The 17,803-nt window shown below is 69.6% G+C and overlaps 1 protein-coding gene across 1 annotated transcript; it reads left to right on the top strand.

Moving 5' to 3' along the window:
- The first annotated feature begins 2,447 nt into the window (after positions 1 to 2,447).
- Positions 2,448 to 17,217, top strand: ARMC5 (armadillo repeat containing 5). The gene is made up of 7 exons (XM_068923175.1): positions 2,448 to 2,755; positions 3,701 to 3,808; positions 5,852 to 6,689; positions 8,107 to 8,618; positions 10,342 to 10,474; positions 11,164 to 11,350; positions 13,855 to 17,217. Exons 1-7 carry the CDS (start codon positions 2,479 to 2,481, stop codon positions 15,736 to 15,738), a joined length of 3,939 nt encoding a protein of 1,312 aa, XP_068779276.1. The 5' UTR covers positions 2,448 to 2,478; the 3' UTR covers positions 15,739 to 17,217.
- Positions 17,218 to 17,803: the final 586 nt, after the last annotated feature.

The following is a 17,803-nucleotide window of genomic DNA, read 5'->3' as shown; positions in this document are numbered from 1 at the left end:
CTAGGTGTCCGGGAGGGGCCCAGGCGTCCGGGGAGGACCCAGGTGTCCGGGGAGGGACCCAGGTGTCCGGGAGGGACCCAGGTGTCCGGGAGGGGCCCAGGCGTCCGGGAAGGGCCCAGGCTTCCGGGAGGGACCCAGGCGTCCGGGGAGGGCCCAGGTGTCCGGGGAAGGACTCAGGTGTCCAGGGAGGGGCCCAGGCGTCCGGGAGGGCCCAGGCGTCCGGGGAGGGCCCAGGTGTCTGGGAGGGACCCAGGTGTCCGGGAGGGGCCCAGGCCTCCGGGAGGGGCCCAGGTATCTGGGAGGGACCCAGGTGTCCGGGAGGGGCCCAGGTGTCCGGGAAGGGCCCAGGTGTCCGGGGAGGGACCCAGGTGTCCGGGAGGGGCCCAGGTGTCCGGGAAGGGCCCAGGTGTCCGGGGAGGGGCCCAGGTGTCCGGGAGGACCCAGGCGTCCGGGAGGGGCCCAGGTGTCTGGGAGGGACCCAGGTGTCCGGGAGGGGCCCAGGTGTCCGGGGAGGGACCCAGGAGTCCGGGAGGGGCCCAGGTGTCCGGGGAGGGACCCAGGAGTCCGGGAGGGGCCCAGGTGTCCGGGAGGGGCCCAGGTGTCCGGGAGGACCCAGGCGTCCGGGAGGGGCCCAGGTGTCTGGGAGGGACCCAGGTGTCCGGGAGGGGCCCAGGTGTCCGGGGAGGGACCCAGGAGTCCGGGAGGGGCCCAGGTGTCCGGGAGGGGCCCAGGTGTCCGGGGAGGGACCCAGGCGTCCGGGAGGGGCCCAGGCGTCCTGGAAGGGCCCAGGCGTCCGGGAGGGGCCCAGGTGTCCGGGGGGACCCAGGTGTCCGGGAGGGGCCCAGGTGTCCGGGAGGGACCCAGGTGTCCGGGAGGGGCCCAGGTGTCCGGGGAAGGACCTAGGTGTCCGGGAGGGGCCCAGGCGTCCGGGGAGGACCCAGGTGTCCGGGGAGGGACCCAGGTGTCCGGGAGGGACCCAGGTGTCCGGGAGGGGCCCAGGCGTCCTGGAAGGGCCCAGGCTTCCGGGAGGGACCCAGGCGTCCGGGGAGGGCCCAGGTGTCCGGGGAAGGACTCAGGTGTCCGGGAGGGGCCCAGGCGTCCGGGAGGGCCCAGGCGTCCGGGGAGGGCCCAGGTGTCCGGGGAAGGACCCAGGTGTCCGGGAGGGGCCCAGGCGTCCGGGAAGGACCCAGGTGTCCGGGAGGGGCCCAGGCGTCCTGGAAGGGCCCAGGCGTCCAGGGAGGGACCCAGGTGTCCAGGAAGGGCCCAGGTGTCCGGGGAAGGGCCCAGGCGTCCGGGGAGGGCCCAGGTGTCTGGGAGGGACCCAGGTGTCCGGGAGGGGCCCAGGCGTCCGGGGAAGGGCCCAGGTGTCCGGGAAGGGGCCCAGGCGTCCGGGAGGGACCCAGGCGTCCTGGAAGGGCCCAGGAGTCCGGGAGGGGCCCAGGCGTCCAGGAGGGACCCAGGCGTCCGGGGAGGGGCCCAGGCGTCCGGGAGGGACCCAGGTGTCCAGGAAGGGCCCAGGTGTCCAGGGAAGGGCCCAGGCGTCCGGGGAGGGCCCAGGCGTCCGGGAGGGGCCCAGGAGTCCGGGGAGGGACCCAGGTGTCCGGGGGGACCCAGGTGTCCGGGAGGGGCCCAGGTGTCCGGGAGGGACCCAGGTGTCCGGGAGGGGCCCAGGTGTCCGGGGAGGGACCCAGGAGTCCGGGAGGGGCCCAGGTGTCCGGGAGGGGCCCAGGTGTCCGGGGAGGGACCCAGGCCTCCGGGAGGGGCCCAGGTGTCCGGGGAGGGACCCAGGCGTCTGGGAGGGACCCAGGCGTCCTGGAAGGGCCCAGGCGTCCGGGAGGGGCCCAGGCGTCCTGGAGGGGCCCAGGTGTCCGGGGGGACCCAGGTGTCCGGGAGGGGCCCAGGTGTCCGGGGAGGGGCCCAGGTGTCCGGGAGGGGCCCAGGCGTCCGGGAAGGGCCTAGGTGTCTGGGAGGGGCCCAGGCATCCGGGGAAGGGCCCAGGCGTCCTGGAGGGACCCAGGTGTCCGGGGAAGGGCCCAGGTGTCCGGGGAGGGACTCAGGCGCCCTGGAACTACACCCCCCAGCGTGCCTCGCGCGCCGCCCCTCCCCGCCGCCCGCCCGCGCCGCGCCGCAAAGCCCCACGGGAGCTGTAGTCCCCTCCCTCCCCTCCCTCCCTTCCCCGCCGCGCGGTGCCTGCTGGGAGCCGTAGTCCCCTGAGGGGCGGCGGACTGCGTTTCCCGGCAGCCCCCGGGCGCGCAGCCGCGCGGCGCCTCCCCTCACTCCCCCCCCCTCCCTTCCCCGCCGCGCGGTGCCTGCCGGGAGCCCGAGTTCCCGCCCTTTCCCCTGAGGGGCGGCGCACTCCGTTTCCCGGCAGCCCCCGGGCGCGCAGCCGCGCGGCGCCTCCCGTAGCTTCCGCTGCGCCCCCCCCCCCCCCGGCTCCGCGCCGCCGCCATCTCCTGGCGCCGCAGCCGCCGGGCGGCGATGGCGGAGCCGCTGGGGTGGTGCGTGGAGGCGGTGCGGGCGGCGGCGGAGCCGGGCCTGGGCCGGGCGCTGCTGGCGCTGCGGTTGCGGCACACGCGGAAGGCGGGCGGCGCCGCTCGGTTCCGTGAGCGCGGGGGTCTGGGCCCGCTGCTGGAGCTGCTGGGGCCCGACAGGCCCCGGCGCACCCTCGACTTGGCCCTCAGCGTCCTCGCCAACTGCTGCACCGAGGCCGGTTGCCGCCGCCAGGCCCGCCGCCTCGGCGGGGTGCCTCGCCTCGGTGAGTGGCTGCGGGGTTTTTGGGGGGGGGGTGTCCCCCTTCCCCGAGTGGGAATGGTGCGGTCCGACCCCCCCCCCCAGAATGGGGGAATGGTGCGGTCTGACCCCCCCCCAATGGGGGAATGGTGTGGTCTGACCCCCCCCCCATAGGGGGAATGGTGCGGTCTGACCCCCCCCCAGAATGGGGGAATGGTGCGGTCCGACCCCCCCCCCCAGAATGGGGGAATGGTGCGGTCCGACCCCCCCCCCAGAATGGGGGAATGGTGCGGTCCGACCCCCCCCCCAGAATGGGGGAATGGTGCGGTCCGACCCCCCCCCCCAGAATGGGGGAATGGTGCGGTCCGACCCCCCCCCCCAATGGGGGAATGGTGCGGTCCGACCCCCCCCCCCCAGAATGGGGGAATGGTGCGGTCTGACCCTCCCCAATAGGGGAATGGTGCGGTCTGGCCCCCCCCCCCATAGGGGGAATGGTGCGGTCCGACCCCCCCCAGAATGGGGGCAATGGTGCGGTCCGACCCCCCCCAGAATGGGGGCAATGGTGCGGTCCGACCCCCCCCCAATGGGGGAATGGTGCGGTCCGGCCCCCCCCCAGAATGGGGGAATGGTGCGGTCCGACCCCCCCCCCCCCCCCAGAATGGGGGAATGGTGCGGTCCGACCCCCCCCCCCCCCCGAATGGGAATGGTGCGGTCCGACCCCCCCATTCGGGGAGGGGGGTCAGACTGCACCATTCCCCCATTGGGGGGGGTCGGACCGCACCATTCCTATTCGGGGGGGGGGAATGGTTCAGCCCAACCCCATTGGGTGCTATGGGTGCTCCCCTCCCCCCCCCAGAGGGGGGAATGGTTCAGCCCAGCCCCATAGGGCGCTCTGGGCGGCGGCGGGGGGGGGGGGGAGGCACCCCGGGGTGCCCGCGCCGGCCGTGACCTTCGCCCTCGGACCCCGCAGTGACCCTGCTGACCCCGGGGGCGGCGGAGAGCGTGCAGAACCGGGTGGCGCGCGCCCTGGCCAACCTGGCGCTGGAGCCCGACGGCGCCCAGGCCGTCCTCGAGGCCGGTGAGCGGCACCCCGGGGTGCCCCTCCGGGGGTCCCTCGGGTGCTCCCGGGTGGGACGGGGTGCTCCGGTGTCCCCTATGGGGGTCCCTTGGGTGTCATGGGGTGCTCTGGTGTCCCCTATGGGGGTCCCTTGGGTGCCCCCGGGTGGGATGGGGTGCCCTGGTGTCCCCTATGGGGGTCCCTCGGGTGCCCCCGGGTGGGACAGGGTGCTCTGGTGTCCCCTATGGGGGTCCCTTGGGTGTCATGGGGTGCCCCGGTGTCCCCTATGGGGGTCTCCTGGGTGCCCCTGGGTGGGACGGGGTGCCCCGGTGTCCCCTATGGGGGTCTCCTGGGTGCTCCCGGGTGGGATGGGGTGCTCTGGTGTCCCCTATGGGGGTCCCTTGGGTGTCCCCGGGTGGGATGGGGTGCCCTGGTGTCCCCTGTTGGGGTCCCTTGGGTGCCCCTGGGTGGGATGGGGTGCTCTGGTGTTCCCTATGGGGGTCCCTTGGGTGTCCCTGGGTGGGATGGGGTGCTCTGGTGTCCCCTGTTGGGGTCCCTTGGGTGTCCCCGGGTGGGATGGGGTGCTCTGGTGTCCCCTGTTGGGGTCCCTTGGGTGCCCTCGGGTGGGACGAGGTGCTCTGGTGTCCCCTGTTGGGGTCCCTTGGGTGCCCCTGGGTGGGATGGGGTGCCCCGGTGTCCCCTGTTGGGGTCCCTTGGGTGCCCCTGGGTGGGATGGGGTGCTCTGGTGTTCCCTATGGGGGTCCCTTGGGTGTCCCCGGGTGGGACGGGGTGCTCTGGTGTCCCCTATGGGGGTCCCTTGGGTGTCATGGGGTGCCCCGGTGTCCCCTGTTGGGGTCCCTTGGGTGTCCCCGGCTCGGATGGGGTGCTCTGGTGTCCCCTGGGTGCCCCTGGGGTACCTTGGGTGTCACAAGGTGTCCCTGGGATGTCCCCAACATCCCCAGAGAGTCTTCTGGGTGCCCTGGCACGTCCCCAACATCTCCAGAGGGTCTCCTGGCTACCTCGGGATGTCCCCAACGTCCCCAGAGGGTCTCCTGGGGGCCCTGTGGTGTCCCTGGCACGTCCCCAACGTCCCCAGAGGGTCTCCTGGGGGCCCTGGCACGTCCCCAACGTCCCCAGAGGGTCTCCTGGGTGCCCTGTGGTGTCCCTGGCACGTCCCCAACGTCCCCAGAGGGTCTCCTGGGTGCCCTGGCACGTCCCCAACGTTTCCAGAGGGTCTCCTGGCTACCTCAGGAAGTCCCCAACATCCCCAGAGGGTCTCCTGGGTGCCCTGGCATGTCCCCAACATCTCCAGAGGGTCTCCTGGCTACCTCGGGATGTCCCCAACATCTCCAGAGGGTCTCCTGGCTACCTCGGGATGTCCCCAACATCCCCAGAGGGTCTCCTGGGTGCCCTGGCACGTCCCCAATGTCTCCAGAGGGTCTCCTGGCTACCTCAGGATGTCCCCAACGTCTCCAGAGGGTCTTCTGGCTACTTCAGGATGTCCCCAACGTCCCCAAAGGGTCTCCTGGGTGCCCTGGCACGCCCCCAACATCTCCAGAGGGTCTCCTGGCTACCTCGGGATGTCCCCAACGTCCCCAGAGGGTCTTCTGGGTGCCCTGGCACGTCCCCAACGTCTCCAGAGGGTCTCCTGGCTACCTCAGGAAGTCCCCAACGTCCCCAGAGGGTCTCCTGGGTGCCCTGGCACGTCCCCAACATCTCCAGAGGGTCTCCTGGCTACCTCGGGATGTCCCCAACGTCCCCAGAGGGTCTCCTGGGTGCCCTGGCACGTCCCCAACGTCCCCAGAGGTTCTTCTGGCTACCTCAGGATGTCCCCAACGTCCCCAGAGGGTCTCCTGGGTGCCCTGGCACGTCCCCAACGTCCCCAGAGGTTCTTCTGGCTACCTCAGGATGTCCCAAACGTCCCCAGAGGGTCTCCTGGGTGCCCTGGCACGTCCCCACCAGGCGTCCCCGGGCGAGCGAAGGAGACACCCCCCGATCTCTCTCCTTCCCCCCCCCCCCAAAAGAAGGCCGCTAACGAACCACCCCGCGCTCGGTCCCCACCAGGCGCCGTGCCGGCCTTGGCGGCCCTGACGGCCTCGTGCGCCGCCGGCTCGTGCCTGCACAGCGCCGCCCGAGCCCTCCGCATCCTGGCCGGTCATCCCAACGCCCGGAGCGCCTTGACGCGAGCCGGAGCCGCCCGAGCTTTGACCGCCCGCTTGGCTTCGTTGCCGCCCACCCACCCGACCTGCGCCGGCCTCACGCGGGCCCTCCGCCTCCTCCTGGGCGACCTGAGCGCCGCCGAGCTGGCCGCCGCCGCCCCGGCTTTGACCGCCTTGGCCGCCGGCGGCAAAGGCGAGCGACGGCAAGCCGCCTTGGGCGCCATCGCCGCCGCTTGCGCCCGAGCCACCCTACGGCCGGCCCTGGGGGCGGCGGGCGCCGTCGAAGCCGTGGCCGCCGAGGTGAGGAGGGCGCTGGCGGCGCCGCCCGGCGTGCCCGCCGCCTTGGCTCGCGCCCTCTGCCTCCTGTGCCGCGAGGCCGTCAATCGAGCCCGGGTGCGGGCCGCCGGCGGCCTGCCCCTCTTGCTCGCCCTCTTGGCCGACCCGAGGGCTCGGCCTTGGCGACCTCGCGTCGTCTTGGCTTTGGCCGCTTTCGCCTACGACCGGCCGGCCCTGGAAGCCCTCGAGGCCGACGGTCTCGTCCCGTTGCTCGTCGACGTGTTGCGGGCGCGGGCCGACGAAGAGGAAGGCAGGAGGCGGCCCGGCGCCGGCGAGGAGGAGGACGGAGGAGGCGAAGGCGCCGAGGACGACGAAGACGAAGAAGCCGCTTCTTTCGACCTACCGTCTCAACAGCCGCCTCGGTCGCCCGGTTCCGGAGCGGCCGCCGGCAGTTTGCGGGGACTCAAGTGAGGCGGTGGTGGTGGTGGGGGGTCTCCCTTGGGGTCCCCGGGCTGAGGGTTGGTGTTTGGAGGATCTCTGGTGTCTCCCTTGGGGTCCCCGGGGTGAAGGTTGGTGTTTGGGGGATCCCTGGTGTCTCCCTTGGGGTCCCTGGGGTGAGGGTTGGTGTTTGGGGGGTCCCTGGTGTCTTCTTTGGGGTCCCTGAGTTGCAGGTTGGTGTTTGGAGGATCCCTGGTGTCTCCCTTGGGGTCCCCGGGGTGAGGGTTGGTGTTTGGGGGATCTCTGGTGTCTCCCTTGGGGTCTCTGGGTTGAGTGTTGGTGTTTGGAGGATCCCTGGTGTCTCCCTTGGGGTTCCTGGGGTGAAGATTGGTGTTTGGGGGGTCCCTGGTGTCACACTTGGGGTCCCTGGGGTCACTCTTGGTGTCCCTCAGGGCAAGTGGAGGTCCGGGTGGGTCCCTGGTGTCAGCCTTGAGGTTCCTCAGGTGAAGGTGGGGGTCTAGAAGGACCCCTGGGGTCACTCTTGGTGTCCCTCAGGGCAAGTGGAGGTCCGGGTGGGTCCCTGGTGTCAGCCTTGAGGTTCCTCAGGTGAAGGTGGGGGTCTAGAAGGACCCCTGGGGTCACTCTTGGTGTCCCTCAGGGCAAGTGGAGGTCCGGGTGGGTCCCTGGTGTCAGCCTTGAGGTTCCTCAGGTGGAGGTGGGGGTCTAGAAGGACCCCTGGGGTCACTCTTGGTGTCCCTCAGGGCAAGTGGAGGTCCGGGTGGGTCCCTGGTGTCAGCCTTGAGGTTCCTCAGGTGAAGGTGGGGGTCTAGAAGGACCCCTGGGGTCACTCTTGGTGTCCCTCAGGGCAAGTGGAGGTCCGGGTGGGTCCCTGGTGTCAGCCTTGAGGTTCCTCAGGTGAAGGTGGGGGTCTAGAAGGACCCCTGGGGTCACTCTTGGTGTCCCTCAGGGCAAGTGGAGGTCCGGGTGGGTCCCTGGTGTCAGCCTTGAGGTTCCTCAGGTGAAGGTGGGGATCTAGAAGGACCCCTGGGGTCACTCTTGGTGTCCCTCAGGGCAAGGTGGAGGTCCAGGTGGGTCCCTGGTGTCAGCCTTGAGGTTCCTCAGGTGAAGGTGGGGGTCTAGAAGGATCCCTGGGGTCACTCTTGGTGTCCCTCAGGGCAAGGTGGAGGTCCAGGTGGTCCCTGGTGCTACCGTTGAGGTTCCTCAGGTGAAGGTGGGGGTCTAGAAGGACCCCTGGGGTCACTCTTGGTGTCCCTCAGGGCAAGGTGGAGGTCCAGGTGGGTCCCTGCTGTCACCCTCGGCCTCCCCAGCACCACCCTTCACCAAACTGCGCCCCGGGGAACCGTCCCCCTACCCCCCCACCCCACCCCCTTCCCCAAACCAGCACCCACACCTGATACCCTCACCCCTTCTCCTCTCTCCCGGCAGGTCCTGGCTGCTCTCCGAAGCCACGTCGTCGCCGCCGCCGTCCCCGCCGGCCGGCAGCACCCCGAGCCGCCCCTCGCCGCCCCGTCGCCGCCGCCGCCGGGTGTCGCCGCTGGGCGCCCTGGCCCTACCGCGAGCGCCGGGCGACGGGGACCCGCGGGGACCCGAAACGCCCGCTTTGCTCCTCTTGGGTCGCTTGGCGGCCGCCGACGAACCCAGCCGGGCGCTGGCCACGGCGCCGGCCGTTACCGGTCTCCTCCGTTATTTAGTCGGCGTACCGGCGCCGGCTCCCCGAGCCTTACGGGTGTTGCAACGCCTCACTTGTCACCCGGCTTGTTTGGGCGCCCTGCTCCGCGCCTACGTCCCCTCCTTGCTCCGCTCCTGGCTCCTGCTCGGCCTCCCCCCGGCCCGCGCCGAGGAGCTCTCCCGACCCGTCGTCGGGCCCAGGCGACCGGCCGCGCCGTCTCCCGCCGCCGCTCGCCCCCATCCCCGCCAGGCGCGACTCAAGGAGTGGGGTGAGGCTGCGGGATTTTGGCCCTGGGGTTGGGGGGGGTGTGTGCGTGTGGCTTTAAGGAGGGGATTTGGGGGGGGGGGGCTGTTGGGTGTTTTAGGGGGTCCTGGAGGTGTTGGGGGGGGGATTTGGGGGTCCTGGGAGGGGGATTCAGGGAGGATGTGGGGGACCCTTGGGTGTTTTGGAGGGTCCTGGAGGTGTTGGGGAGGATTTAGGGGGGATTTGGGGGTCCTGGGGGGGATTTGGGGGGTCCTGGAGGTGTTGGGGGGATTTAGGGGGGATTTGGGGGTCCTGGGGGGGGATTCAGGGAGGATTTGGGGGACCCTTGGGTGTTTTGGGGGGTCCTGGAGGTGCTGGGAGGGGATTTAGGGGGGATTTGGGGGTCCTGGGGGGATTTGAGGGGGGATTTGGGGGACCCTTGGGTGCTTTGAGGGGTCCTGGAGGTGTTGGGGGGGATATAGGAGGTATTTGGGGGTCCTGGGGAGGATTTGGGGGGGCCATTGGGCGTTTTGGGGAGTCCTGGAGGTGTTGGAGGGGGATTTGGGGGTGCTGGGGGGATTTGAGGGGGGATTTGGGGGACCCTTGGGTGCTTTGAGGGATCCTGGAGGTGCTGGGAGGGGATTTAGGGGGGATTTGGGGGTCCTGGGGGGATTTGGGGGGTCCTGGAGGTGTTGGGGGGATTTAGGGGGGATTTGGGGGTCCTGGAGGGGATTCAGGGAGGATTTGGGGGACCCTTGGGTGTTTTGGGGGATCCTGGAGGTGCTGGGAGGGGATTTAGGGGGGATTTGGGGGTCCTGGGGGGGATTCAGGGAGAATTTGGGGGACCCTTGGGTGCTTTGAGGGATCCTGGAGGTGCTGGGAGGGGATTTAGGGGGGATTTTGGGGTCCTGGGGGGGATTTGGGGGGCCCTTGGGCGTTTTGGGGAGTCCTAGAGGTGTTGGAGGGGGATTTGGGGGTGCTGGGGGGATTTGAGGGGGGATTTGGGGGACCCTTGGGTGCTTTGAGGGGTCCTGGAGGTGTTGGGGGGGATATAGGAGGGATTTGGGGGGGCCATTGGGTGTTTTGGGGGGTCCTGGAGGTGCTTTGGGGGGGATTTGGGGGACCCTTGGGTGTTTTGGGGGGATTTGGGGTTCCTGGAAGTGCTTTTGGGGGGGCTTTGGGGGCCCTTCGGGGCTTTCGAGGGTGATTTGGGGGTCTTGGGGGGGGCCATAGGGGTCCCTTGGGGGGATATAGGGGTCCTGGGGGTCCCTGACTGGGATTCGGGGGGTCCTGGGGGGAATTTGGGGGGGGATTTAGGGGTCTAGGGGGGATATGAGGGGCTTTTGTAGGGCCATAGGGGTCCGGGGGGGGAGTTGGGGGTCCTGGGGGGGCCGTAGGGGTCCCTTGGGGGGGTTGGGGGGGGGCTATAAGTGGCCCCTGAGGGGGGGTCTGAGGGGACTTCGAGGTGCCATAGGGGGGCCATATGGGGGGGGATTTGGGGGTCCTAGAGCTGCTCTGGGGGAGGGGGGAATTTAGGGGAGTCTGGGGGGGCTTTGGGGGGCTATAGGGGTCCTGGGAAGGGGGGGGAGATATAGGGGGAAAACGAGGGGTGCTGGGGGGGGGCTTTTGAGGCCCCCCCCGGCGAGCTGCGGGCAGGGGAAAGGGGTGGGGTGGGGGGGCGATATAGGCTCCCGGCTGCCCCGACACCCCCCGATTTACCCTTTTCCCCCCCGTTTCGGCCCCTATAGGCGAGGGGCTGCTGCGCAACCTGGCGGCGGTGGCGGCGTCGCCCTTCGGCGTGGGGCTCCTGACCCACACGCTGCGCTGCGGGGCCCCCCCGGCCCGCCTGGCCTGCGCCACCGCCCTGCCCCTGCTCGCCAGGTGAGCCCCTATAGACGGCCCCTATAGACAGCCCCTATAGACACCCGTTTGGGCCCCCCCCGGGCCATAGACGCCCCCCCACGGACACCCGCTGGCCCCCCAGCACGTGACACCGCCCTGCCCCTGTTCGCCAGGTGAGCCCCTATAGACGGCCCCTATAGACAGGCCCTATAGACACCCCCCAGGCCAGAGACTCCCCCCACCAGAGTCCCACTGCTATAGAGACTCCATGGGCTGCCTATAGCACGCCCTATAGATTTCACTTTAGGTCCCTTATAGCTTCCCCTATAGATCTCCCATCACCAGTCCTATAGGTCCCCTATAGACCCCTCCCCAGAGATTCCCCCCAGGGGTGGTTCGAGGGGGGGGGGGTCTGAGACTGCCCTATAGAGACCCTATAGGGCCCCCCCAGCCCCTATGTCCCTCACGTGTGGTTGGCGTGTCCATAGCGTGTGGTTGGCGTGTCCATAGCGCGTGGTTGGCGTGTGGTTGGCGTGTCCATAGCGTGTGGTTGGTGTGTCCATAGCGTGTCCATGGCGTGTGGTTGGCGTGTCCATGGCGTGTGGTTGGCGTGTCCATGGCGTGTGGTTGGCGTGTCCACGGCGCGTGGTTGGCGGGCGGTCGGCACGCGCTCCGCGCGCGGTTGGCGTGTCCACGGCGTGCCCTTAGCGCGCGGTTGGCGTGCGCAGGGCCGGCGAGGCGACGCAGGGCCTGCTGTGGGCCGGGGGCGGCGCGGCGGCCGTGCTGGCGGCGGCGGTGGCCCGGGGTCCCGCGTCGCCCTTCCAGCCCCCGCCGGCCTTCGCCTTCTACGCCGCCGACGCCCTGGGCCTGCTGCGGGCGCCCCCACCCGGCACCGGCACCCCGCCGCCACCCCAGGTAACCCCCGCGCGGGGACACGGGACGGGGACGCTGGGACGTGGCGTTGGGACACGGGATGGAGACACTGGGACATGGCGTTGGGACACGGGATGGAGACACTGGGACGTGGAGCTGGGACACAGGATGGGGACGTGGGATGGAGACACTGGGACGTGAGCTGGGGTCATGGGACGGGGTCATGGGATGGAGACACTGGGACGTGGAGCTGGGGTCATGGGACGGGGACATGGGACACGGGACGGGGTCATGGGATGGAGACACTGGGACGTGGAGCTGGGGTCATGGGACGGGGACATGGGATGGAGACACTGGGACGTGAGATGGGGTCATGGGACGGGGACATGGGACACGGGATGGGGTCATGGGATGGAGACACTGGGACGTGGAGCTGGGGTCATGGGACGGGGACATGGGATGGAGACACTGGGACGTGAGCTGGGGTCATGGGACGGGGACATGGGACACGGGATGGGGTCATGGGATGGAGACACTGGGACGTGGAGCTGGGGTCATGGGACGGGGACATGGGATGGAGACACTGGGACGTGAGCTGGGGTCATGGGACGGGGACATGGGTCATGGGACGGGGTCATGGGATGGAGACACTGGGACGTGGAGCTGGGGTCATGGGACGGGGACATGGGATGGGGTCATGGGATGGAGACACTGGGACGTGGAGCTGGGGTCATGGGACGGGGACATGGGATGGGGTCATGGGATGGAGACACTGGGACGTGAGCTGGGGTCATGGGATGGGGTCATGGGATGGAGACACTGGGACGTGGAGCTGGGGTCATGGGACGGGGACATGGGACATGGGACGGGGTCATGGGATGGAGACACTGGGACGTGGAGCTGGGGTCATGGGACGGGGTCATGGGACGGGGTCATGGGATGGAGACACTGGGACGTGAGATGGGGTCATGGGACGGGGTCATGGGATGGAGACACTGGGACGTGAGCTGGGGTCATGGGACGGGGTCATGGGACATGGGACGGGGTCATGGGATGGAGACACTGGGACGTGAGCTGGGGTCATGGGACGGGGTCATGGGATGGAGACACTGGGACGTGAGCTGGGGTCATGGGACGGGGACATGGGTCATGGGACGGGGTCATGGGATGGAGACACTGGGACGTGGAGCTGGGGTCATGGGACGGGGACATGGGACATGGGACGGGGTCATGGGATGGGGACACTGGGACGTGGAGCTGGGACACAGGATGGGGACATGGGATGGAGACACTGGGACGTGAGCTGGGGTCATGGGACGGGGTCATGGGATGGAGACACTGGGACGTGGAGCTGGGGTCATGGGACGGGGACATGGGTCATGGGACGGGGTCATGGGATGGAGACACTGGGACGTGGAGCTGGGGTCATGGGACGGGGTCATGGGATGGAGACACTGGGACGTGAGCTGGGTCATGGGACGGGGACATGGGACATGGGATGGAGACACTGGGACATGGAGCTGGGACACGGGATGGGGACATGGGATGGAGACACTGGGACATGAGCTGGGGTCATGGGATGGAGATACTGGGACGTGAGCTGGGGTCATGGGACGGGGACATGGGACATGGGATGGAGACACTGGGACGTGGACGTGGGATGGAGACACTGGGACGTGGAGCTGGGACATGGGACGGGGACACTGGGACGTGGAGCTGGGGCATGGGATGGAGACACTGGGACACGGGACGGGGACGTGGGATGGGGACACGGGGACGTGGGATGGGGCATGGGACGGAGATACTGGGACGTGGGATGGGAACAGTGGGACGTGGGATGGGAACAGTGGGACGTGGAGCTGGGACGTGGGACAGGGACACTGGGACGTGAAGCTGGGGCATGGGATGGAGATACTGGGACGTGGGATGGGGACACTGGGACGTGGAGCTGGGACGTGGGATGGAGATAATGGGACGTGGGATGGGGACACTGGGACACGGGACGGGGACATGGGATGGGGACACTGGGATGTGGAGCTGGGACGTGGGATGGAGACACTGGGACGTGGAGCTGGGGCATGGGATGGAGATACTGGGACGTGGGATGGGGACAGTGGGACATGGAGCTGGGACGTGGGACAGGGACACTGGGACGTGAAGCTGGGGCATGGGATGGAGATACTGGGACGTGGGATGGGGACAGTGGGACGTGGAGCTGGGACATGGGACAGGGACACTGGGACGTGGAGCTGGGACGTGGGATGGAGATACTGGGACGTGGAGCTGGGACACGGGATGGAGACACTGGGATGCGGAGCTGGGACGTGGGATGGAGCTACTGGGACGTGGGATGGGGACACTGGGACGTGGAGCTGGGACGTGGGATGGAGCTACTGGGACGTGGGATGGGGACACTGGGACGTGGGATGGGGACATGGGACTGGGACATGGGACGGAGATGCTGGGACATGGGTCAGGGACACGGGGACATCGGTGGCCCCGGGGGCCTCACCAACCCCCCCCGGGGCCACCATGACTCCCCCCAGGCGCGTGGCCAGGACGAAGCCACCGAGGAGCCGTGGGGACACGAGGCCGGATGTGGACGCGAGGCCACCGAGGAGCCGTGGGGACACGAGGACGCCCTTGGGGCACGCGGTGACGTTGGGGACGCGCTGGGACCCGCCCACGCACCCGGGGCCGCCGAGGAGCCGTGGGGACGCGCGGTGACATCGTCCCCGGTGGCCCTGCGCCCCCCGCCCCTGCTGTCCCCCGTGTCCCCGTCCCCCTGCGCCCAAGCGGCCCCAAGGGCCCCCAAGCGGCCCCATCTCCTTCCCCACGTGTCCCCCAGGCCCCCCAAGTGTCCCCGCGTGTCCCCCTGTCCCCAAGCGGCCCCCAATCCTCAAGTGTCCCCTTGTCCTCCGAGGTCCTCCGAGCCTGCTCCCCAACTGTCCCCTTGTCCCCAAGTGTCCTCAAGGTCCTCCAGCCCCCATCCCCAAGTGTCTTCTTGTCCTCCAGCGTCCCCGCGGTCCTCCAACCGCCATCGCCAACCATCCCCAAGGTCCTCCGACCTCCATCCCCAACCATCGTCATCTCCCCCAGCGTCCCCGCGGTCCTCCAACCCCCATCGCCAACCATCCCCAAGGTCCTCCGACCTCCATCCCCGACCATCGTCATCTCCCCCAGCGTCCCCAAGGTCCTCCAGCCCTCGTCCGCAACCATCGTCTTCTCCCCCAGCGTCCCCAAGGTCCTCCAGCCCCCGTCCCCAGCTGTCCCCTTGTCCCCCGGTGTCCCCAGGGTCCTCCAACCCCCATCCCCAAGTGTCCTCTTGTCCTCCAACGCCCCCAAAGTCTTCCAACTCCCATCTCCAACCATCTCCAAAGTCCTCCAGCCCCCGTCCCCACCCATCCTCTAGTCCTCCAACGTCCCCGAGGTCCTCCAGCCCCCGTCCCCACCCATCCTCTAGTCCTCCAACGTCCCCGAGGTCCTCCAGCCCCCGTCCTCCCCCATCCCCAAGGTCCTCCAGCCCCCGTCCCCAAGCGTCCCCGTGTCCTCCAACGTCCCCGAGGTCCTCCTGCCCCTACGCCCGGGCGCCCCACGACCTGCTGCTGCTCCCCGACGGGGCCGAGCCGGGCTTGCCGGCATCCCGGGTGGCCTTGACCCGGGGGTCGCCGGTGTTGGGCGCCATGTTGGGGGGCGCCTTCGCCGAAGCCCGCCAGGGCGCCGTGGCCCTGCGCTGCGCCCCCCGCCGCCCCCTCCTCGTCCTCCTCCATTACGTCCACGGGTGCCGGCCGGCCGCCGGGTGCCCCCGACTCCGCTCGCCCGTCCCCCCCGCCACGGCGGGCGCCGCCATCGCCTTGGCCCGCCGTTATCTGGTGCCGGGTTTGGAAGCCGTCATGGCCGCCAGCGTCTCCGGGTCCCCCGGCACCCTCTGGGCTTTGGCCGAGCGTTGGGCTTGCGGTCCCTTGGCCGCCCGGGCGGCCCGGGAGCTTCTAGAGGGGCCACCCCAAAGCGTGGCCCCCCGTCTGGCCCGGGTGGCTCGCACCGTTCGGTGTCCCAACCGGTTGGCCCGGGCTCTGCTGGCCGCCGTGGCCCCCCGAGACCTCCGGCCCCACCTCGATATGGGGGAGCCCTTGGACGGGGGGGACCCGCTGTTGCGGCTCCCTGGGGAACCCCCCGTGGAGGACCTCGGGGACCTTCTGGAGGACCTCGGGGACCCTGTGGAGGAGCTTGGGGACCCTCTGGAGGACCTTGGGGACCCTGTGGAGGACCTCAGAGACCCTCTGGAGGAGCTCAGGGACCCTCTGGAGGACCTCAGGGCCCCCCCGGAGAAGCTCGGGGAGGGGGAGGACGACTTCGAGGACATCCCCGGGGATGTTGGGGACCCCTTAGAGGAAGCAGACGAGGACATGGAGGTGGGGGGACCCCCATAAAGACCTCGGGGACCCCCCGCCCCGTGAAGACCTTGGGGAGCCCCGCAAGGGCGTTGGGGAGCCCCATAGCGAGCTGGGGGGAGCACCTTTGAGGACACTTTGGGGTACCTTGGTGACGTGGCAGGACCCCTTTGAAGAACCCCCCCCCCGTGGACCTTGGGGACCCCCATGGATGTGGGGGACGCCTTAGAGAAAGGAAATGAGGACGTGGTGGTGGGGGCTCCCTCTGGGGGCCTGGGGGAACCCCCCATAGAGACTTTGGAGACCCCCTGGAAGACTTTGGGGAGGTGATGGGAGCCGTTTGGAGATGCCCTATGGACCTTGGGGACCCCTCGTGGATGTTGGGGACCCCTTAGAGGAAGAAGACAGGGACATGGAGGTGGGGGACCGCCATGGGGACCTTGAGGACTCCCAGAGTGACCTTGGGGACCCCCTGGAGGACCTTGGGGAGGTGGTGAGACCCCTTTGGAGACCCCCTATGGGCCTTGGGGACCTCTTAGGGGAAGCTAGTGAGGACGTGGAGGTGGGGGACCCCCACGGGGACCTTGGGGACCCCCATAGTGACATCGGGGAGCCCTTTGGGGCCCACCAGGCCCCCTCCGGAGGACCTTGGGGAGGTGGTGAGACCCCTTTGGAGACCCCCTAGGGATGTTGGGGACCTCTTAGGGGAAGCTGGTGAGGACGTGGAGGTGGGGGACCCCCACGGAGACCTTGGGGACCCCCATAGTGACATCGGGGAGCCCTTTGGGGCCCACCAGGCCCCCTCCGGAGGACCTTGGGGAGGTGGTGAGACCCCTTTGGAGACCCCCTATGGGCCTTGGGGACCTCTTAGGGGAAGCTGGTGAGGACGTGGAGGTGGGGGACCCCCACGGGGACCTTGGGGACCCCCATAGTGACATCGGGGAGCCCTTTGGGGCCCACCAGGCCCCCTCCGGAGGACCTTGGGGAGGTGGTGAGACCCCCTTTGGAGACCCCCTATGGGCCTTGGGGACCTCTTAGGGGAAGCTGGTGAGGACGTGGAGGTGGGGGACCCCCACGGGGACCTTGGGGACCCCCATAGTGACATCGGGGAGCCCTTTGGGGCCCACCAGGCCCCCTCCGGAGGACCTTGGGGAGGTGGTGAGACCCCTTTGGAGACCCCCTAGGGATGTTGGGGACCTCTTAGGGGAAGCTGGTGAGGACGTGGAGGTGGGGGACCCCCACGGAGACCTTGGGGACCCCCATAGTGACATCGGGGAGCCCTTTGGGGCCCACCAGGCCCCCTCCGGAGGACCTTGGGGAGGTGGTGAGACCCCTTTGGAGACCCCCTAGGGATGTTGGGGACCCCTTGGAGAAGAGGAGGACACGGAGGTGGGGGGGGGACCTTGGGGACGCCCCATCGGGGACCCCTTGAGGGCCAAGGAGGGGGTCCTGGTTGGGGGGGGAACCCACTCGGTTTTGGGGAGGGGGTTTGGAGGGACCCCAGGAGTTTGGGGACACCCCCCTCCCCCCGCAGGTTTGGGGGGAATCCCCGGGTTTTTGGGGACCCCTCTGGGATTTTTTTTTTTTGGGGGGGGGTCCCCGGGGGTGGGGAAGGGGGGGGACGGGAGACGGATCGGGGGGGGTGGGGGGGGCCGCGAATGTAGCGGAGGCGACGCACAATAAAGTGGTGACATGGCTGCGGGCCCAGGTGTCCAGGAGGGGGCCCAGGCGTCCTGGGGGGCCCAGGCATCTGGGAGGGGCCCAGGTGTCCGGGGAGGGGCCCAGGCGTCCGGGAGGGGCCCAGGCGTCCTGGGGGGCCCAGGTGTCCGGGGTGGGGTGGGGTTGGGGGGGGTGACGGGTGATCCAAGCGTCCCCTACAAGGGGCCCAGGCGTCCGGGTGCTTTCCCCAAAAAAGGGCCCAGGCGTCCGGGTGCCCCCCCCAAAAGGGTCCCAGGTGTCCAGGTGTTTCCCACCCAAAAGGGGCCCAGGTGTCCGGGTTATCACCTACAAGGCGCCCAGGTGTCCGGGTAGTCACCCAAAAGGGGCCCAGGCATCCGGGTGCTTTCCCCAAAAAAGGGCCCAGGTGTCCGGGTGATCCCCCCCC

Source organism: Struthio camelus, chromosome 32 (genome assembly GCF_040807025.1).
Source record: "Struthio camelus isolate bStrCam1 chromosome 32, bStrCam1.hap1, whole genome shotgun sequence".
Taxonomy (NCBI): Eukaryota; Metazoa; Chordata; class Aves; order Struthioniformes; family Struthionidae; genus Struthio; species Struthio camelus.
The sequence above is the reverse complement of the archived record's forward strand: the minus strand, read 5'-3'. Positions and strand labels throughout refer to the sequence as shown.